The 18,278-nt window shown below is 52.6% G+C and overlaps 5 protein-coding genes and 2 pseudogenes across 5 annotated transcripts, besides 15 other annotated features; 3 read left to right on the top strand and 4 right to left on the bottom strand.

The window, feature by feature from the left end:
• Tc00.1047053508161.50 (trans-sialidase, putative) lies at positions 1–1,999 on the top strand (the record flags this gene model as incomplete). The annotated part of the gene is made up of 1 exon (XM_804088.1): positions 1–1,999. A coding segment is annotated over one exon (1,999 nt), but the record flags the coding sequence as incomplete, so codon positions are not given.
• Positions 1–4,460: a sequence feature (areas not merged during assembly with more than two copies in the genome that could not be assigned to a particular haplotype).
• Tc00.1047053508161.40 lies at positions 3,760–4,596 on the top strand (annotated as a pseudogene).
• Positions 4,461–5,326: a sequence feature (heterozygous, Esmeraldo-like haplotype).
• On the top strand, positions 5,046–6,107 carry Tc00.1047053508161.30 (mucin-associated surface protein (MASP), putative; the record flags this gene model as incomplete). Its single annotated transcript, XM_804087.1, has 1 exon — positions 5,046–6,107. The coding sequence occupies one exon, from the start codon at positions 5,046–5,048 to the stop codon at positions 6,105–6,107; it is 1,062 nt and encodes a 353-aa protein (XP_809180.1).
• Positions 5,294–5,327: a microsatellite.
• Positions 5,327–5,478: a sequence feature (haploid, Esmeraldo-like haplotype).
• Positions 5,479–9,715: a sequence feature (areas not merged during assembly with more than two copies in the genome that could not be assigned to a particular haplotype).
• Positions 5,697–5,724: a microsatellite.
• Positions 9,716–9,929: a sequence feature (haploid, Esmeraldo-like haplotype).
• Positions 9,930–10,863: a sequence feature (heterozygous, Esmeraldo-like haplotype).
• Tc00.1047053508161.26 lies at positions 10,360–11,196 on the bottom strand (annotated as a pseudogene).
• Positions 10,864–16,180: a sequence feature (areas not merged during assembly with more than two copies in the genome that could not be assigned to a particular haplotype).
• Tc00.1047053508161.23 (uncharacterized protein) lies at positions 11,455–12,210 on the bottom strand (the record flags this gene model as incomplete). Its single annotated transcript, XM_804089.1, has 1 exon — positions 11,455–12,210. One exon carries the CDS (start codon positions 12,208–12,210, stop codon positions 11,455–11,457), a length of 756 nt encoding a protein of 251 aa, XP_809182.1.
• Tc00.1047053508161.20 (trans-sialidase, putative) lies at positions 12,957–15,518 on the bottom strand (the record flags this gene model as incomplete). The annotated part of the gene is made up of 1 exon (XM_804086.1): positions 12,957–15,518. One exon carries the CDS (start codon positions 15,516–15,518, stop codon positions 12,957–12,959), a length of 2,562 nt encoding a protein of 853 aa, XP_809179.1.
• Positions 16,181–17,120: a sequence feature (haploid, Esmeraldo-like haplotype).
• Positions 16,821–17,783, bottom strand: Tc00.1047053508161.10 (mucin-associated surface protein (MASP), putative; the record flags this gene model as incomplete). The annotated part of the gene is made up of 1 exon (XM_804085.1): positions 16,821–17,783. One exon carries the CDS (start codon positions 17,781–17,783, stop codon positions 16,821–16,823), a length of 963 nt encoding a protein of 320 aa, XP_809178.1.
• Positions 16,990–17,164: a sequence feature (A-rich).
• Positions 17,121–17,242: a sequence feature (areas not merged during assembly with more than two copies in the genome that could not be assigned to a particular haplotype).
• Positions 17,243–18,278: a sequence feature (heterozygous, Esmeraldo-like haplotype).
• Positions 17,571–17,591: a microsatellite.
• Positions 17,960–18,042: a sequence feature (T-rich).

The raw sequence follows: 18,278 nt of genomic DNA, 5'->3' as shown, positions 1-18,278 counted from the left end.
AAGTGATATTTACATGCTTGCTGGAAGTTACAGTTGGACACTTACCGCCGATGATCAGGCAGCCGATGCGGGCGACTGGGGACTCATGCTGGTGAAAGGGAACGTCAGTGAGGAGGCAGAAAGTAAAAAAAGGATCCTTTGGAACGACACTTATGCTATCCCGTGGAATTACAAAGGCAAACAACACGAATCCTTGACAAAGCTGACTGGCAGCGGTGGATCGGGTGTTAAGATGAATGACGGCACCCTTGTGTTCCCAGTGGAAGGCACGAAAAAGTTGAATGGCACAGAAAATGATGGGAGGACTGTTTCGCTGATCATTCACTCCTCGGATGCTGCGGGTTGGGTGCTGCCGAAGGGGATGTCTGCCGATGGCTGCGGTGATCCCTCCGTCGTGGAGTGGAAGGACAAACTCATCATGATGACTGCGTGTGATGATGGCCGCCGCAGGGTGTACGAGTCCGGTGACAAGGGGGAGTCGTGGACGGAGGCCCTCGGGACACTCTCGCGCGTGTGGGGCAACAAAAGGGTTGAAAAGGTTGATATCGTTAGGAGCGGGTTCATCACAGCGACTGTTGGAAATGATAATAAAAAAGTGATGCTCGTCACTCTGCCGGTGTATGCCAAGAAAGATGAGAAAGATAACGAGGAAAAGAGTGTACTCCATCTTTGGCTGACGGACAATACGCACATTGTTGATATTGGACCGGTATCCGAGAAGGACGAAGAGGACGTCGCCGCCAGCTCCCTGTTGTACAAAAGTGGTGGAAATGGAGATACTAATGAGCAGGAGGAGAAGTTGATTGCACTGTACGAGAAGAAGGGTGGTGACGACGTAACACCTCACAGTTTGCTCACTGTGCCTCTGAATAAGCAGCTGGAGAAGGTGAAGGAGGTGCTGGCGGCCTGGAAGGAAGCGGACGACACTGTCTCCAAGCTGTGTGCCACTTTAGTTGCTCGGGAGGTTACCTCACCTGATAATGCCTGCAGCGCTGCCATGCCGGTGGATGGGCTGGTTGGCTTTTTGTCTGGCAAATTCTCTAGGAAAACGTGGAGGGACGAGTACCTCGGGGTGAACGCCACAGTACATAATAATGATGATGGGGCAACAAAGGCCTCCGATGGAGTGACGTTCCAGGGAGCGTGGGCGGAGTGGCCCGTTGGCAGGCAGGGGGAGAATCAGCTGTACCACTTTGCGAACTACAACTTCACTCTTGTGGTGACGGTGTCCATCGACGGTGAGCCGAAGGAAGATACCCCCATTCCATTGATGGGTGTGCATCTGGAGGGTAAAGACAAACTTATGGAGTTGTCATATGACAGTGAAAAGAAGTGGCAGGTGCTTTGCAGTGACGGCAAGATCAAGAAGCTCAAAATTACTTGGGAGACACGGACACAGTACCAAGTGGCCATTGTGTTACGGAACGGCAACCAGGGCTTTGCGTACGTCGATGGTAAGCGTGTGTGTGGGGATGTGCAACGTAGCTTGGATAATACGGATTCGAAAGGGATCTCCCACTTCTACATTGGAGGGGATGGAAGCAGTGCAGGGAGCAAAGAAGACGTGTCTGTTACTGTGACGAACGTCCTGCTGTACAACCGCCCGTTGACTTTTTCAGGTGGGAATGCCGAGGTGGAAGAAGTTACCGATTCACCATCAGCGGATCAGGAACCATCAGCGGAACCTGCTTCTCCATTTGTGGCAAGGGATCAAAATGCGGCGCCTTCTGCAGGTGAACTTCCTGACGTTCCAGTGGAGCAAACGACCTCGCAGCAGTCTCCACAAAAGAGTGAAACACAAAAAAATACGATGGTGCGGGAATCTGCCGCTACACAAGAAACGCCGGCGAATACATCGGAGGGAAGTGTGGAGAAGGCGGCGGCTTCGAAATCCCATGCCGCTGGAGAAGCAACAGGTGATGGCAGCACTGTGAGAGGGAGCGGACTGCTGCCATCGCTGCTTCTTCTGTTGGGACTGTGGGGGTTTGCGGCTCTGTGAGGAGTGACTGGCTGCCACGTGGAACACTTGCGATCTCCCCAGCACCGATACACACCTGGCAATGAATTTCTCTTCTCAAATAACTTTTATTTATTAACTTTTACTTTTTGCTTTATGTGCGTTAAGTTTTTTACATTTCTTTTTCTTTTGTTTTTTCATCTCTCACTCCCTCATCCCTTCTCTTTTTTGCTTTTGGGGGCAATCAATATGGGCCTCTTTTTCTACTCTTCCCTCTTTAATTGTTTCTTGCTGCACTCTTCCTGTGAGGGGTGCCGTGTGTTTCCCGCCCAACTGCTCCACTCGCACACCCACCGACACGCTCATGACGACGGCCCTGTGCGCCTCGCCTGCTGCACGCATGAGGAGGGGCCGCGACGAACGGCGCGCTGAGGGAGCCGTGACGTGTGGGCGTGCGACGAGGGCCTGTGGGGCGGAGCACACATTTCTTTCCCTCTTGTCTTTTTTTCTTTTTTGCGGCCAGGGCGGGCAGACACCCGCAGCGCCACACACACAGCCACACCCTGCCGCCGTGTTTTTCTTTTTGTGCTTTTGCTTTTCGTGCGCATTTCACGCGCTGGCAGTCCCGTCAGCATTTCTCTCCCTCCTGATGATTTTTTTTTCTTTTGCTGCGCTCACTCTTCCGATGGAGAGGCGCGACTCCCGTCATGTCTGCGTGCTCTTCTCAGTCCCCACACACACGAGTGACTGTGCTCTGCGGGCCGCACTCACACGCCGATGAAAGGGCTGAGGGGAGCACCAACACGCAGATGACCCCATGAAATATAAACGATGTGCGGACACATGGAGGGTCAGACGGTTGAAACACACGCAACCATCTTTTCAATTTTCTTTTCCGGGCAAAATATATACAGACGGTTTGGTGTGGCGACACGGCAGCCAGTCGGTTTTTAAATTTGTGTGGAACAGTAATGGACGATATCTTTTTCATTTGTAATTATTTTGTGCGATGGGTTTATATAAGACGAAGGGGGACGTTTTTTTTTTGTTTGTTTTAAATAAATCTTGTGTGGATTACCGCTTATTGGGCTGCTGTGCAGTCATGAGTTTGAGCGGTCTTCTTGTTGTTGCTTCCGCCATGCGTCTCTGCTGTACATTTTTGTGCGTCTCTCCACATACTCTGCTCCCTCTCTTCTACTTCTTTGCTTTGTGTTTCTGCAGGCACACACAACCACACGCACAAGATGCACATTGCAGTGGATTTGAATGCTCCTTTTGTAGTGCATGCTGGCAGTTGCGTGTGGCGGCTGCTTTCTTCTTCCGTGGCCATGAGGAGAAGGGAGGAGGAGAGGGAGTGCGCAGCGCGAGTCTCTTTTCCTGCGGGTGTGGTGCACCGTGTGTGGCTGCGTTGAGTTGGGCACCGTGTCCCATTGAGGGCGGGATGGCTGGAAATTTTTTTGCCGCGTCATGGATGGATGAGGGTTTGCTTGCGCGTGTGTGTTGTGTGGTGGCCGCGGGTTTTTGCCATTTCCCTGGGGCTGTAGAGATGAGCTGGGGGAGATGGTGGTGGATGTCTTCTCCTCCTGCATGGTGGGTGGCTGCTGGCGTTGTGTGCCTTCCTTGCGTGGATGCCGTCTCGTGTTTTGTGAACTGTGCGGCTGGGCCTGCTGCCCTCCCCTCATGTTGTCTGCTCTCTCTCTCTCGCTGTATCCGCTGTGCTCCGTCCCTCTCCCTCTTGTTCCATTCCTTTTCCTTCTGGCTCACGGATCAGCTGACTGACTCCAGCGACTCCACTACGTGTGATGATGACTGCGATGGTGACGGTGCGGCTTTGTGTGGTGTGCGCCGTGCAGTTCCTTGCGCTCTCGTGCTGCTGCTGCTGCACGTCCGTGTGCATGACAGCAGGTGAAGAAGGTGTTGCAAGCCCCACTCCGCTTCTTCCTGTGCCAAGGAAACAAACTGAGGATGGCCCAAAGAATGCAGGCAAAAATAAAGCTAACGATAATGAAAACTCCAGTCTACCGTCTTTTGTTTCCTGAAGGAATAGGTGCGACACTTACGCATGACTGATCCACTGAGTCTGGCACGCGAGACGGAACACGTTTGAAGGACGAAACGTAACAGGTGGAAGATGCGAAGAACAAAACGGATCAGTCACTGAGTGATTCCATTACGGTGCACGAAGAAACCGTTTCCAGGAAGGAACAGCAGACAAGTGGACACGGTTTACCGCCCTCTCCACCAACGGAAGTAAGTACGAATCATGATACGACAAAAGCAACAGCTCCATTAGGCATGCCAGGAGGAACAACTCTCCCGGTTGCTGCGCCAGCACCAAGTAAGAACTCCCCTGCGTTGAAGGGAAAAGATACTGCAACTGCGGGAAAGACACCACGTAATTCCGACACAAAAATGGAACCAACTATGAGGCTGCTGCGCCAGAGAACTCAATTGAGGAACAGACATCAAATACGATGCCTACCACGATGGGAGCCGCTGCGACAGATGCACCAACTACGACGACCACCCGCGCACCGTCACATCTTCGCGAAATCGACGGCAGCCTCAGCAGCTCTGCGTGGGTGTGTGCCCCGCTGCTGCTCGCCGCATCCGCGCTGGCGTACACCACTCTGGGCTAAAAGGGAGCGTGGGCTGTGCGTGCCAGCACTTAGCCACGGGGACATGTGTACTTCTACTGTGGTCCGATGTATGAAGTAAGAGTAATTATGATGATCGTTTTGCTTTGTTTGCTTTGGCTGCCCTGCTGTGTGCTCCGCGATGCTCCCAACATCCGCCACGTTGAACGCATTCCAGACACGCTCATAAGCATGCGCAGTGGGGCCTTTGGTTTGGTTTTCAAAGCTCACTTTGTTTTAATGTTTTTATTGCTTTTGTAATTTCTGGATTGCGGGGCAGTGTGAGAGTTTTGCAATCGCACTGATTCCATCTGTTTCATTGTTGCTGGGCTGCTGCCATTTGTTACGGTCCGTGGCTGTGTGTTGTAGCGACCGTGTTTCTCTTTTTGCTTCCGCTCTGCGTTGACGGGGAGTTAGTTTGTGCTGAAGGCTGCACGCAAGTGACAGGAGTGATGGCGATGATGATGACTGGCCGTGTGCTGCTGGTGTGTGCCCTCTGCGTGCTGTGGTGCGGTACTCCTGGCGGTAGGTGTGAAGAAGGGGAGACCGGTGAAACTCCGCCTGGTGCTTCTTCGAGTGTTGTTGGTAAAGGTTCACGGGAATCATCGCCAATTGGACGGGGAGTTTCACAAATCTCAGGTTTAAAAGCATCAGATATTAAAGACGGAACTGAGGATTCAGGTGACGAACAACTCTTGACAGAAGAAGAGGAGGAAGAGGAAGAAGAGGAAGAAATACCACCACCAACACCACCTGAAGGAGGAGGAGGAGGACAACCACAAGCCGCTGATGAAAAACTGGAAAATGTAAATGGAAATGGGCCGAAACCTGAAAATCAACGCCAAGTCGAAAGTGGAACACAAAACCTGTCAGAAAAAGAAACAGTTGGTGATGGTGAAGCGGCAGTAACCAAACAAAATGAAGGAAGTGGACCACAGCCGCAAGATCACCCACATCCAGTCCAAGAAGAGGATACAAAAAGTGGAGAAGGACATGAACCGTCGCAGGGAAAAGAACAAAAAACAAATGTTGAAGCAACAATACCAATTAATCCTGCAGGAGATCATTCTTCGGGAGAACACAACGGCAATGATGGTTCTAATGAAAAAGAAGAAGAAGAAGGGGAAGAAGGTGTTGAGGGTCATGAAAGACATCGGGCTCAGGAGAGAGAAGAGGCTGCACATGTCTCAGGTGCCCCGAAAGTAAATTCAACTGATATTCGGCAGGAAGTCCAACACAAAAATGCAGGAGAAACTCCGACAGGAATCAAACAAAGAGCTGGGGAAGAAAAGGATGATGAAACAGAAGAGGAACGAGAGAAACAAAAGGAACAACATCAAGAGAATCCTCCAGGCAAAGTAAAAGAAACCATAACTGGTGCAAACGCCACTAATCAAATAAACACGACACCTGGCGACAGTGACAGCAGCACCGCGGCCTCTCACACCACCTCCCCTCTTTTGCTTCTTCTTGTCGTTGCGTGTGCGGCTGCTGCTGCGGTGGTGGCCGCGTGAGAGTGAGGGAGAGAGAGCCGTGCACCGCCCTCACACACACTCGTCCTTCTTTCACTCACTCTCTCTGTGTGTGTCCCCTTGCATGGACTCTCGCCCTCACCTCATCCCACGAAGCACACACATAATGTGCCCATTGTATATATGCATGCACACCCATGCAGGCCCGTTGGTGCTCTCTTTTGCACGACACGCACCGCTGCCGTCCTGCCTGGCTGCATGGGCGGAGCACCGTAACTGTTTCTGTTTTGTTTTCATTGCATTGAGTGGGCGACCTCTCTCTCTCTCTCCCTCCCTGTGTGTGTGCTTTGCTTTACGGGAGCAATGCGAGTGTGTGTGCGCTGGTCGTCCCACGCTTCGGCTTTTTGTTTTATTGTTTTGTCTTATTGTGGTTGGGTGCACCCATTCCACTTTTCTTTGATTGGTGGCTTTCTTTGACTGCGGAAACTTTAATCTTCTTTTGTTATTCCCATATCGTTTTTTTTTGTTTTGAAGTGTCAGCCTCTTTTTTCCTTGTGAGGCCACTGAGTTTTTCCTTCGACATACGCCATGCGTCAGTTGGTCCACGTTAACCCGTGGCTTGCAGCGCTGCTGGTGCTGCTTGTGGTGATGCTTGTGAAGTGATTGCTAGCGGATGCTTTGCTGTCACCCTGACGCATCCATGCTTTTTTCTTTTCGATGCGGTGCGTACCGACGGCGCGTGGGCGGCTCCGGTTGTGGTGAGGGTCGTGCCTCTCACAGCGCAGGATGCGTCGCAGGTGTACGGCTTCGTTTGTAAGAACCGATGGGCGCTTGTCCGCACCAAGACGTCAAGAAGGATCCCTGATGAGAGCAGGAGGCACTGCGGCTTCTCCTGGCCCCAGCGATGGGGTCCTCACCCTGTCGCGGTGCTGGGGCTCTGGTTGCATGTAGGAACTCCGCAGCAGGGCGTTGCTGCGAGCACGACGGAGACCAAGACGACTTCACCCCTCGAGAAGGTTCCGCGCCATGCTCGGTGCGGGGAGGTGAAGCGGTCTGCCTGCAGGCTGTCGGACAAAACTGCACGACCGTTTCGCAGCGATCGCTCCGTTGATATCACCCGTTGCGGTGAATTCCACAAGAACTCTGGTACCGAGGAGGATGGCTACATCACTATTTGGCAGCGTAACATTGCAGGCCTCTCGTCCGTAAAAAAGATTGCGTTTGCTGCGCGGTTGGAGCGGCATCAAACTGACATCGTTTTTTTTTTCGGGAAATAAATGACCGTAGCAACGTAGCGACAAAAGTTTCTGGCTGCAATGACTTTCTTCAGGCCTGCACTGGGCGCAGTGGTGGCGTTGCCTTCTTGGTGCGCCACTCTCTACCGTGCGAGCGCCTGTCGCTCCCTGGCACTAACTGCCTGGAGACCAACGACTTCCGCGTGTGCCCACCGGCCTGCCCCAGCATGTACGTGGTGCAATTATGCAGCCTTCCATCGGCAATTGCCCACGCTGCTCACTTTGCGAGCACCATTCTTCGCCTTTGTCTTGCAGCGTCTATTGCGGGCTACCCGAATTCACACTACGAGCTGCGTGACGGTCGCTCACCATCCACGACGGCAGGAGAGGACCTCGCCGCCACCCCAAGCGGCATGGACTCTGAGCTGTCCGATGACCCGGCACGGACAACGCGGACCAGCGGCCGCAGCGTCTTGTTTCCCGACGTGACTGCGCAACGCGTACTGCGTGTCTCCCACTAAACGTCCACCAGTTTACATGGCCTCGGACCACCATCTGCCATCCCACACTGCAGGGACGGAGGACGACATCCCGCGACAGGCAGGCATGCTGCCACGACGGAAACATGCCGCTGTTGTCCTGCGTGAAATCGACTGGAATGCATCCACCTCGGCGTGTGCAACGCCTCTGGCCACTGTGACCACATGGTTGGAGATGCGCAAATGCACCGTACCGCGCGGCGGCCGTGAAAGCCCCACATGTATCTGGACGGACGGAATGGAGCATGCCGAGTGTGTTGCAGCGGCAGCATGGAACGCGCACACAGCCTCAGCAGGAGGAAGCCTGCCCCGAGCTGAAGTGCTCTGCAAACGGGAGTACCGCACTCATGCCCTCCGTCGTGGCTTCTCCATGCTGCTAGAGGTCCGTGCGAAACAGCTTGGTGCCCTCTCGAGCCCAGACCTGTGATACCCCGAGGCATGGCGGCACCACGTCCCCGCTCACTGGGATCGGCTGTGCTGCGGTACTGTTGGGACTGCGTCTGTGCACTGCCTCGGCAGCAGGCAGACCCGCGCGTCCGTCACACTGTCTGAGTCTCGCGTGCTGCGATCCCCGCTGTGGTCTGCACACTTGTGCTTGCGTGCTTCCTGAAAACTGGAATATGGATTGGCCCTTCACGCCGTATGCGCCTGAATTAGCCATCCGCGACTCCTTGCCTGGCTTGACCCCTGGTTCCGGCAGTGTATTGAATACGTTTCTGCGCCATCTTGTACCCGCCGCCCGCTGCTCGCACAGAACGATGATCAACACCTCTCTGATGGCAGCCTGCGAGGTTCCTGGGAAACGGAATACACCACTTCCATCCGCAAACACGGTAAAGACGCATCCGCACAGAGAGAGTTGCCGGCAAATCCCGCTGCTCCCTATGCTGCTAGGGGTGAGCGGAGGACTGGTCCACCGCCGCCTGTCAGCACTGCTGGCACACCACCCACGTCAGCCTGTATCCACGCCACGACGCACGACCCCAGACGTGGTGACGCCTGTCCGTGACGAAACGGCACGAGGGCTGAGCGAGTGCATCGCCGCGGAGTGCAAGCTTTTCAGGTCACTACCGTAAATGTCAAGCGTATCAACGAGCAAAAAACGGACAAAGCACCTCTGCAAGCTCCAATGACAATCATAGCCCTCCAGCCACTCCGTTACTGCAGCCGCCACCAGCCGCTGAGCCGCCTGACGGTCCACGGGAGGCCCTGCCGCACATGATGTGGGATAACCCCTCTCGCACGACAGCACCGTTTTGGGCGGAAGAACTGGCCACGTTTCTACGGACAGTCCTCAGCCTATCAGCGAATAGTGGCCGCAACGTATAACAAAAAGAAAAATTTCATTTATTCTCAGTAGAAAAAAACTTCATCGTTACAGTCACAATTTTCACACAATGAATTCATTGCGTAATGCCGCTCTGAGCTGCAATACTTACTGGCATCATCCAGGTCCCTTGTCGAAACATTGATGCAGATAGGCGCCCATCCATTCCTCCCAATGACGGTGTATGTCTGCGACGCACCCTCTGCTCCAAAAGGACACGTCATTCGCCACAGCCGAGATCAACTTGGCGCTGGCGGCACGCATCGGCTTGTCAGGGGGAGAAAGGGTACGTCAGGGTGACGGCAAAGCACCCGCATGCACAACACGTCACAGACATCATCACAAGCAGAAGTAACAGCAGCGCTGGTGGCTGCGGGGTGACGTGGATCAACTGACGCATGGCACGCGTATAGAAAACTTAGTGGCCCGACAAGAATACAAGAGGGTGACACTTTTGAAACAATATGAGAATATAAGAAGAGAAGATTAAAGTGTCCGCTGTCATCATACACCCACACACGCAGCCCGCGGAATGGGTGCACTCAACCTCAAAACAATGAAAAACAAAACAAAAAGCCGAAGCGTGGGACGACCAGCGCACACACTCTCATTGCTCCCGTAAAGCAAAACACACACACACAGGGAGAGAGAGAGAGAGAGGTCGCCCACTCAATGCAATAGAAACAAAACAGAAACAGTTACGGTGCTCCGCCCATGCAGCCAGGCAGGACGGCAGCGGTGCGTGTCGTGCAAAAAACACCACCAGCAGCACGCATTTCATGAGAAATATTGAACCAATGAAAGTGCAAAAAACGCACAGCGACCTGCAATAATTTAACAAGAAGAAAAACACACAAAGCAAGGAAGAAACAAAACAAAAGTAAACAAGCAGCAATAAAGTAAAATATTAAAAACACAAAAAAAACCTGCGCCCAAATGGCTCCAGTGCGCTTACACCTATCCTCAACAGTGTGGCCACTTAAACAGTCGTGTGCGTGTCATGCATATGAGTGTCTCTGGGACGCGTTCAACGTGGCGGATGTGGGAAGCAACGCGGAGCACACAGCAGGGCAGCGGAACCAAACAAAACAAAACACAATCACCATAATTACTCTTACTTTATACATCGGACCACAGTAGACGTACACATGTCCCCGTGGCTAAGTGCTGGCACGCACAGCCCACGCTCCCTTTTAGCCCACAGCGGTGCACGCCAGCGCGGATGCGGCGAGCAGCAGCGGGGCACACACCCACGCAGAGCTGCTGAGGCTGCCGTCGATTTCGCGAAGACGTGACGGTGCGCGGGTGGTCGTCGTGGTTGACGCCTCTGTCGCAGCGGCCCTCATCGTGGTAGGCATCGTATTTGACGTCCGTTCTTCAATTGAGTTCTCTGGCGCAGCAGCTTCATAGTTGGTTCCATTTTTGTGTCGGAATTACGTGGTGTCTTTCCCGTACTTGCAGTATCTTTTCCCTTCATCGCAGGGGAGTTCTTACTTGGTGCTGGCGCAGCAACCGGGAGAGTTGTTCCTCCTGGCATGCCTAATGGACCTGTTGCTTTTGTCGTATCATGATTCGTACTTACTTCCGTTGGTGGAGAGGGCGGTAAACCGTGTCCACTTGTCTGCTGTTCCTTCCTGGAAACGGTTTCTTCGTGCACCGTAATGGAATCACTCAGTGACTGATCCGTTTTGTTCTTCGCATCTTCCACCTGTTACGTTTCGTCCTTCAAACGTGTTCCGTCTCGCGTGCCAGACTCAGTGGATCAGTCATGCGTAAGTGTCGCACCTATTCCTTCAGGAAACAAAAGACGGTAGACTGGAGTTTTCATTATCGTTAGCTTTATTTTTGCCTGCATTCTTTGGGCCATCCTCAGTTTGTTTCCTTGGCACAGGAAGAAGCGGAGTGGGGCTTGCAACACCTTCTTCACCTGCTGTCACGCACACGGACGTGCAGCAGCAGCAGCACGAGAGCGCAAGGAACTGCACGGCGCACACCACACAAAGCCGCACCGTCACCATCGCAGTCATCATCACACGTAGTGGAGTCGCTGGAGTCAGTCAGCTGATCCGTGAGCCAGAAGGAAAAGGAATGGAACAAGAGGGAGAGGGACGGAGCACAGCGGATACAGCGAGAGAGAGAGAGCAGACAACATGAGGGGAGGGCAGCAGGCCCAGCCGCACAGTTCACAAAACACGAGACGGCATCCACGCAAGGAAGGCACACAACGCCAGCAGCCACCCACCATGCAGGAGGAGAAGACATCCACCACCATCTCCCCCAGCTCATCTCTACAGCCCCAGGGAAATGGCAAAAACCCGCGGCCACCACACAACGCACACGGAGCGAGCACCCACCACACAACACACACGCGCAAGCAAACCCTCATCCATCCATGACGCGGCAAAAAAATTTCCAGCCATCCCGCCCTCAATGGGACACGGTGCCCAACTCAACGCAGCCACACACGGTGCACCACACCCGCAGGAAAAGAGACTCGGGCTGCGCACTCCCTCTCCTCCTCCCTTCTCCTCATGGCCACGGAAGAAGAAAGCAGCCGCCACACGCAACTGCCAGCATGCACTACAAAAGGAGCATTCAAATCCACTGCAATGTGCATCTTGTGCGTGTGGTTGTGTGTGCCTGCAGAAACACAAAGCAAAGAAGTAGAAGAGAGGGAGCAGAGTATGTGGAGAGACGCACAAAAATGTACAGCAGAGACGCATGGCGGAAGCAACAACAAGAAGACCGCTCAAACTCATGACTGCACAGCAGCCCAATAAGCGGTAATCCACACAAGATTTATTTAAAACAAACAAAAAAAAAAACGTCCCCCTTCGTCTTATATAAACCCATCGCACAAAATAATTACAAATGAAAAAGATATCGTCCATTACTGTTCCACACAAATTTAAAAATCGCCTGGCTGCCGTGTCGCCACACCGAACTGTCTGTATATATTTTGCCGGAAAAGAAAATTGAAAAGATGGTTGCGTGTGTTTCAACCGTCTGACCCTCCATGTGTCCGCACATCGTTTATATTTCATGGGGTCATCTGCGTGTTGGTGCTCCCCTCAGCCCTTTCATCGGCGTGTGAGTGCGGCCCGCAGAGCACAGTCACTCGTGTGTGTGGGGACTGAGAAGAGCACGCAGACATGACGGGAGTCGCGCCTCTCCATCGGAAGAGTGAGTGCAGCAAAAGAAAAAAAATCATCAGGAGGGAGAGAAGTGCTGACGGGACTGCCAGCGCGTGAAATGAACAAACAAAAAAAACACGGCGGCAGGGTGTGGCTGTGTGTGTGGCGCTGCGGGTGTCTGCCCGTCCTGGCCGCAAAAAAGAAAACAAGACAAGAGGGAAAGAAATGTGTGCTCCGCCCCACAGGCCCTCGTCGCACGCCCACACGTCACGGCTCCCTCAGCGCGCCGTTCGTCGCGGCCCCTCCTCATGCGTGCAGCAGGCGAGGCGCACAGGGCCGTCGTCATGAGCGTGTCGGTGGGTGTGCGAGTGGAGCAGTTGGGCGGGAAACACACGGCACCCCTCACAGGAAGAGTGCAGAAGAAACAATTAAAGAGGGAAGAGTAGAAAAAGAGGCCCATATTGATTGCCCCCAAAAGCAAAAAAGAGGGATGAGAGACAAAAAAACAAAAGAAAAAGAAATGTAAAAAACTTAACGCACATAAAGCAAAAAGTAAAAGTTAATAAATAAAAGTTATTTGAGAAGAGAAATTCATTGCCAGGTGTGTATCGGTGCTGGGGAGATCGCAAGTGTTCCACGTGGCAGCCAGTCACTCCTCACAGAGCCGCAAACCCCCACAGTCCCAACAGAAGAAGCAGCGATGGCAGCAGTCCGCTCCCTCTCACAGTGCTGCCATCACCTGTTGCTTCTCCAGCGGCATGGGAGTTCGAAGCCGCCGCCTTCTCCACACTTCCCTCCGATGTATTCGCCGGCGTTTCTTGTGTAGCGGCAGATTCCCGCACCATCGTATTTTTTTGTGTTTCACTCTTTTGTGGAGACTGCTGCGAGGTCGTTTGCTCCACTGGAACGTCAGGAAGTTCACCTGCAGAAGGCGCCGCATTTTGATCCCTTGCCACAAATGGAGAAGCAGGTTCCGCTGATGGTTCCTGATCCGCTGATGGTGAATCGGTAACTTCTTCCACCTCGGCATTCCCACCTGAAAAAGTCAACGGGCGGTTGTACAGCAGGACGTTCGTCACAGTAACAGACACGTCTTCTTTGCTCCCTGCACTGCTTCCATCCCCTCCAATGTAGAAGTGGGAGATCCCTTTCGAATCCGTATTATCCAAGCTACGTTGCACATCCCCACACACACGCTTACCATCGACGTACGCGGTGCCCTGGTTGCCGTTCCGTAACACAATGGCCACTTGGTACTGTGCCCGTGTCTCCCAAGTACTTTTTAGCTTCTTGATCTTGCCGTCACTGCAAAGCACCTGCCACTTCTTTTCACTGTCATATGACAACTCCATAAGTTTGTCTTTACCCTCCAGATGCACACCCATCAATGGAATGGGGGTATCTTCCTTCGGCTCACCGTCGATGGACACCGTCGCCACAAGAGTGAAGTTGTAGTTCGCAAAGTGGTACAGCTGATTCTCCCCCTGCCTGCCAACGGGCCACTCCGCCCACGCTCCCTGGAACTTCACGCCATCGGAGGCCTTTGTTGCCCCATCATCATTATTATGTACTGTGGCGTTCACTCCGAGGTACTCGTCCCTCCACGTTTTCCTAGAGAATTTGCCAGACAAAAAGCCAACCAGCCCATCCACCGGCATGGCAGCGCTGCAGGCATTATCAGGTGAGGTAACCTCCCGAGCAACTAAAGTGGCACACAGCTTGGAGACAGTGTCGTCCGCTTCCTTCCAGGCCGCCAGCACCTCCTTCACCTTCTCCAGCTGCTTATTCAGAGGCACAGTGAGCAAACTGTGAGGTGTTACGTCGTCACCACCCTTCTTCTCGTACAGTGCAATCAACTTCTCCTCCTGCTCATTAGTATCTCCATTTCCACCACTTTTGTACAACAGGGAGCTGGCGGCGACGTCCTCTTCCTCCCCAGATACCGGTCCAATATCAACAATGTGCGTATTGTCCGACAGCCAAAGATGGAGTACACTCTTTTCCTCGTTATCTTTCTCATCTTTCTTGGCATACACCGGCAGAGTGACGAGCATCACTTTTTTATTATCATTTCCAACAGTCGCTGTGATGAACCCGCTCCTAACGATATCAACCTTTTCAACCCTTTTGTTGCCCCACACGCGCGAGAGTGTCCCGAGGGCCTCCGTCCACGACTCCCCCTTGTCACCGGACTCGTACACCCTGCGGCGGCCATCATCACACGCAGTCATCATGATGAGTTTGTCCTTCCACTCCACGACGGAGGGATCACCGCAGCCATCGGCAGACATCCCCTTCGGCAGCACCCAACCCGCAGCATCCGAGGAGTGAATGATCAGCGAAACAGTCCTCCCATCATTTTCTGTGCCATTCAACTTTTTCGTGCCTTCCACTGGGAACACAAGGGTGCCGTCATTCATCTTAACACCCGATCCACCGCTGCCAGTCAGCTTTGTCAAGGATTCGTGTTGTTTGCCTTTGTAATTCCACGGGATAGCATAAGTGTCGTTCCAAAGGATCCTTTTTTTACTTTCTGCCTCCTCACTGACGTTCCCTTTCACCAGCATGAGTCCCCAGTCGCCCGCATCGGCTGCCTGATCATCGGCGGTAAGTGTCCAACTGTAACTTCCAGCAAGCATGTAAATATCACTTCCCTTCACAACTGTTGTTGGTCGGCCCACATGTATTCTTGTCTGGCTTTGGGAATCAGCCCGATCCGCTATACGACAGGTGACTTTCTCTTTTTCGGAGGAACATTCCTCCAGTACTTGTGTCTTCACTTCAGTTGTAGCCAACTCCTTCCTTGTTTGTTCACCAGTCAACGCCAGGAGCTTCGAGGCAATCCCAGTAAAAACTTTTTCAGTACCCTCCTTGCAATGCGCCTCGGCAACGGCAAACACATCACCATTCATTTCAACAAGGCTGGGAACACGGAGAGAACTCACTGTTTCTTTACCACTCTTATCTCTCCAAGCAAAATATGTTTCCTTTGCATTTCCCGAACCTGCCGCCGTCACAACAGCGGTCGCAGCCCCACCAGTGTTGCAGCACATCATCATGACAAGTAGAAGCAGCACCGATGAATAGAAGTGATGCCGGGACATGTTGGGCCTCTGCTGCTCACTCTCTCTTCCTTTCCTCCTCCTTCCGCTGGATCCGGTCACGCGGCGACGGTTGTGTGTGCGGGGTGCCTTCACTGCAGCAACACGTGAGAGCATATAAATATGTGTGTGTGGGCGGTGTGTGTGCTGTTGGTCCTTTCAGTGCCTTCAAATCTCACAGTAGCGATTCGCGCTTGCTTTCCTTCCTAGTGTGTAATTGAGAGAGAAGTGGAGAGAAAAGGGAAAACATGCCAAGAAAAGAGGATGAAACAGTGAGCACCGCCACCCATCCACAGTGAGTGGCACCATCATCCGCGCCGCAGCAATCACTCCCAACAACAACAACTCACGCACACAGACACACGGAACAGGAGAAGGATGGACAGTGCACCGGGAGCACACTGCGACGGTCACCACCAGCAGCAGCAGGAGCCACGGCGTGTGCGTCGTTATTAGTCACGCGTCAGCACACACTGAGCAACGCCCACGCAAAAAACACAACCAGCGGAATGCAAAAAAGCACAACCGCCCTCGCAACACATACGCTGCCGCCAGTCGTTTTGTTGTTGTCTCTTCCAACGCACCCGCACATCATTCCACACGGCCGGAGGATCCTCCGTCGCCAAATCAACAACGGGAGAGACACGTCGGCAGGAACAGCTGTTGGGAGAGAGTCAATAGACACTCGTCACAGGCACCCGAAATGCCACACCACTCACTGACTGCACACCACCAACATCACGCCCGCAACACATCGCCGAAACGCATTGCGGGCTCACGACCTCCTAACTCATAAGAGCCGCCGCAGCCACAATCTTGTGCGTGCGTTCACAGCGTTCACGCCACTCCACAACATGTGCAACAAGGAGATTCTGCGCATGTGTCCGTGTGTTTGTCAGTGCCTATAATTGCAAAGCAGCTGTGCGGCACAAGAGAGTCAGAAGAAAGCAACGGCAGAAAGAAGCGGATAGCACGCACGCAAATTACTCATATCATCACACACACACACACACACGCCGCCCGCGGAATGGGTGCTCTCAACCACAACACAAGTAAAACAAACAAGAAGCCGAAGCGTGGGACGACCAGCGCACACACTCTCATTGCTCCCGTAAAGCAAAACACACACACACAGGGAGAGAGAGAGAGAGAGGTCGGCCACTCAATGCAATGAAAACAAAACAGAAACAGTTACGGTGCTCCGCCCATACAGCCAGGCAGGACGGCAGCGGTGCGTGTCGTGCAAAAGAGAGCACCAACGGGCCTGCATGGGTGTGCATGCATATATACAATGGGCACATTATGTGTGTGCTTCGTGGGATGAGGTGAGGGCGAGAGTCCATGCAAGGGGACACACACAGAGAGTGAGTGAAAGACGAGTGTGTGTGAGGGCGGTGCACGGCTCTCTCTCACTCACTCTCACGCGGTCACCACCGCAGCCGCAGCCGCACATGCAACAACAAAAAGCAAAAGAGGGGAGGTGGTGTGGGAGACCGCGTTGCTGCCGTCACCGTCGTCTTTATTTGCGGTGACATTTGTGCGAAAAGCGTTTTCATCCTTTGCGGATTCCACTTCGTTCTCTGTGGGATGTTCATGCTGTTGATTTTGTTGATCTTGTATTTCATCTTTTTGTTGCTGTTGTTCTTCTTCATGTTTTATGCTTTCTTCATGTTGTTTTTCCTGTTTTTGTTGCTGATCTTTTAGTTCTTCTCGATGTTCTCGATGTTCCAGTTGTCCTGATCGTTGTTTTTCTTTTCCGTTTTCTTGGTTCTCTTGAAGTTGTTCGGATGTGTGTTGTTCTTTTGGCGGTAGGTTTTGGGTGTTCAGTTCATGTCCCGGTTCTTCTTCTTCTAATACTTTATTATTTTGTGTAGATTTGTGTTCGACTGGACTATCCTGGTCTTGTGTTGCTTTTTTTAGTTCATCTTCTTCTTCTTCTGATGGTGACAATAGTGGTGGTCCTTCTGGAGGAGGAGAAGGAGCATGTGTTAGTGGTGGAGGTACTGTTTGTTTTCTCGTGTCAGCTCCAGCTTCCGTCGACCCTTTATTTTCATATTCATTCCCAGTTGGTTTGTGTGGACCGGCATCTAACTTCACTTCCTGCTCTTGTGGGACACTTATGTCCGTGATTGGCATCGAAGCATCCTTCCCTTCCTGTGAGTTTGTAGATCCTCCTCCTCCTCCTCCTCCCGCTGCTGCTGCCGTTGGTTCTCCTTGCCTCACTGGTAAACTCAGATCTGAAGAAGATAACTGTTCCGCATTCTTTTCGTCCCTGCCATTACGAAGATCATCAGTATCACCATTGGCTACCACAGATAAACAGCACCACAGCACGCAGAGGGCACACACCAGCAGCACACGGCCAGTCATCATCATCGCCATCACTCCTGTCACTTGCGTGCAGCCTTCAGCACAAACCACCTCCCCGTCAACGCAGAGTGAAAGCAAAAAGACACGGCACAGTAAAAAACACCACCACCAGCAGCAGCAGCACGCATTTCATGAGAAATATTGAACCAATGAAAGTGCAAAAAACGCACAGCGACCTGCAATAATTTAACAAGAAGAAAAACACACAAAGCAAGGAAGAAACAAAACAAAAGAAAACAAGCAGCAATGAAGCAAAATAGTAAAAACAAAAACCTGCGCCCAAATGGCTCCAGTGCGCTTACACCCATCTTCAACGGTGCGTCCACTTAAACAGTCGTGTGCGTGTCATGCATATGAGTGTGACTGAGACGCGTTCAACATGACGGATGTGGGCAGCAACGCGGAGCACACAGCAGGGCAGCGGAAGCAAACAAAGCAAAAAACAATCACCATAATTACTCTTACTTTATACATCGGACCACAGTAGACGTACACATGTCCCCGTGG

The sequence above is a fragment of the Trypanosoma cruzi genome, genomic scaffold, assembly GCF_000209065.1.
Source record: "Trypanosoma cruzi strain CL Brener 1047053516699 genomic scaffold, whole genome shotgun sequence".
Classification (NCBI taxonomy): domain Eukaryota; phylum Euglenozoa; class Kinetoplastea; order Trypanosomatida; family Trypanosomatidae; genus Trypanosoma; species Trypanosoma cruzi.
The sequence above is the reverse complement of the archived record's forward strand: the minus strand, read 5'-3'. Positions and strand labels throughout refer to the sequence as shown.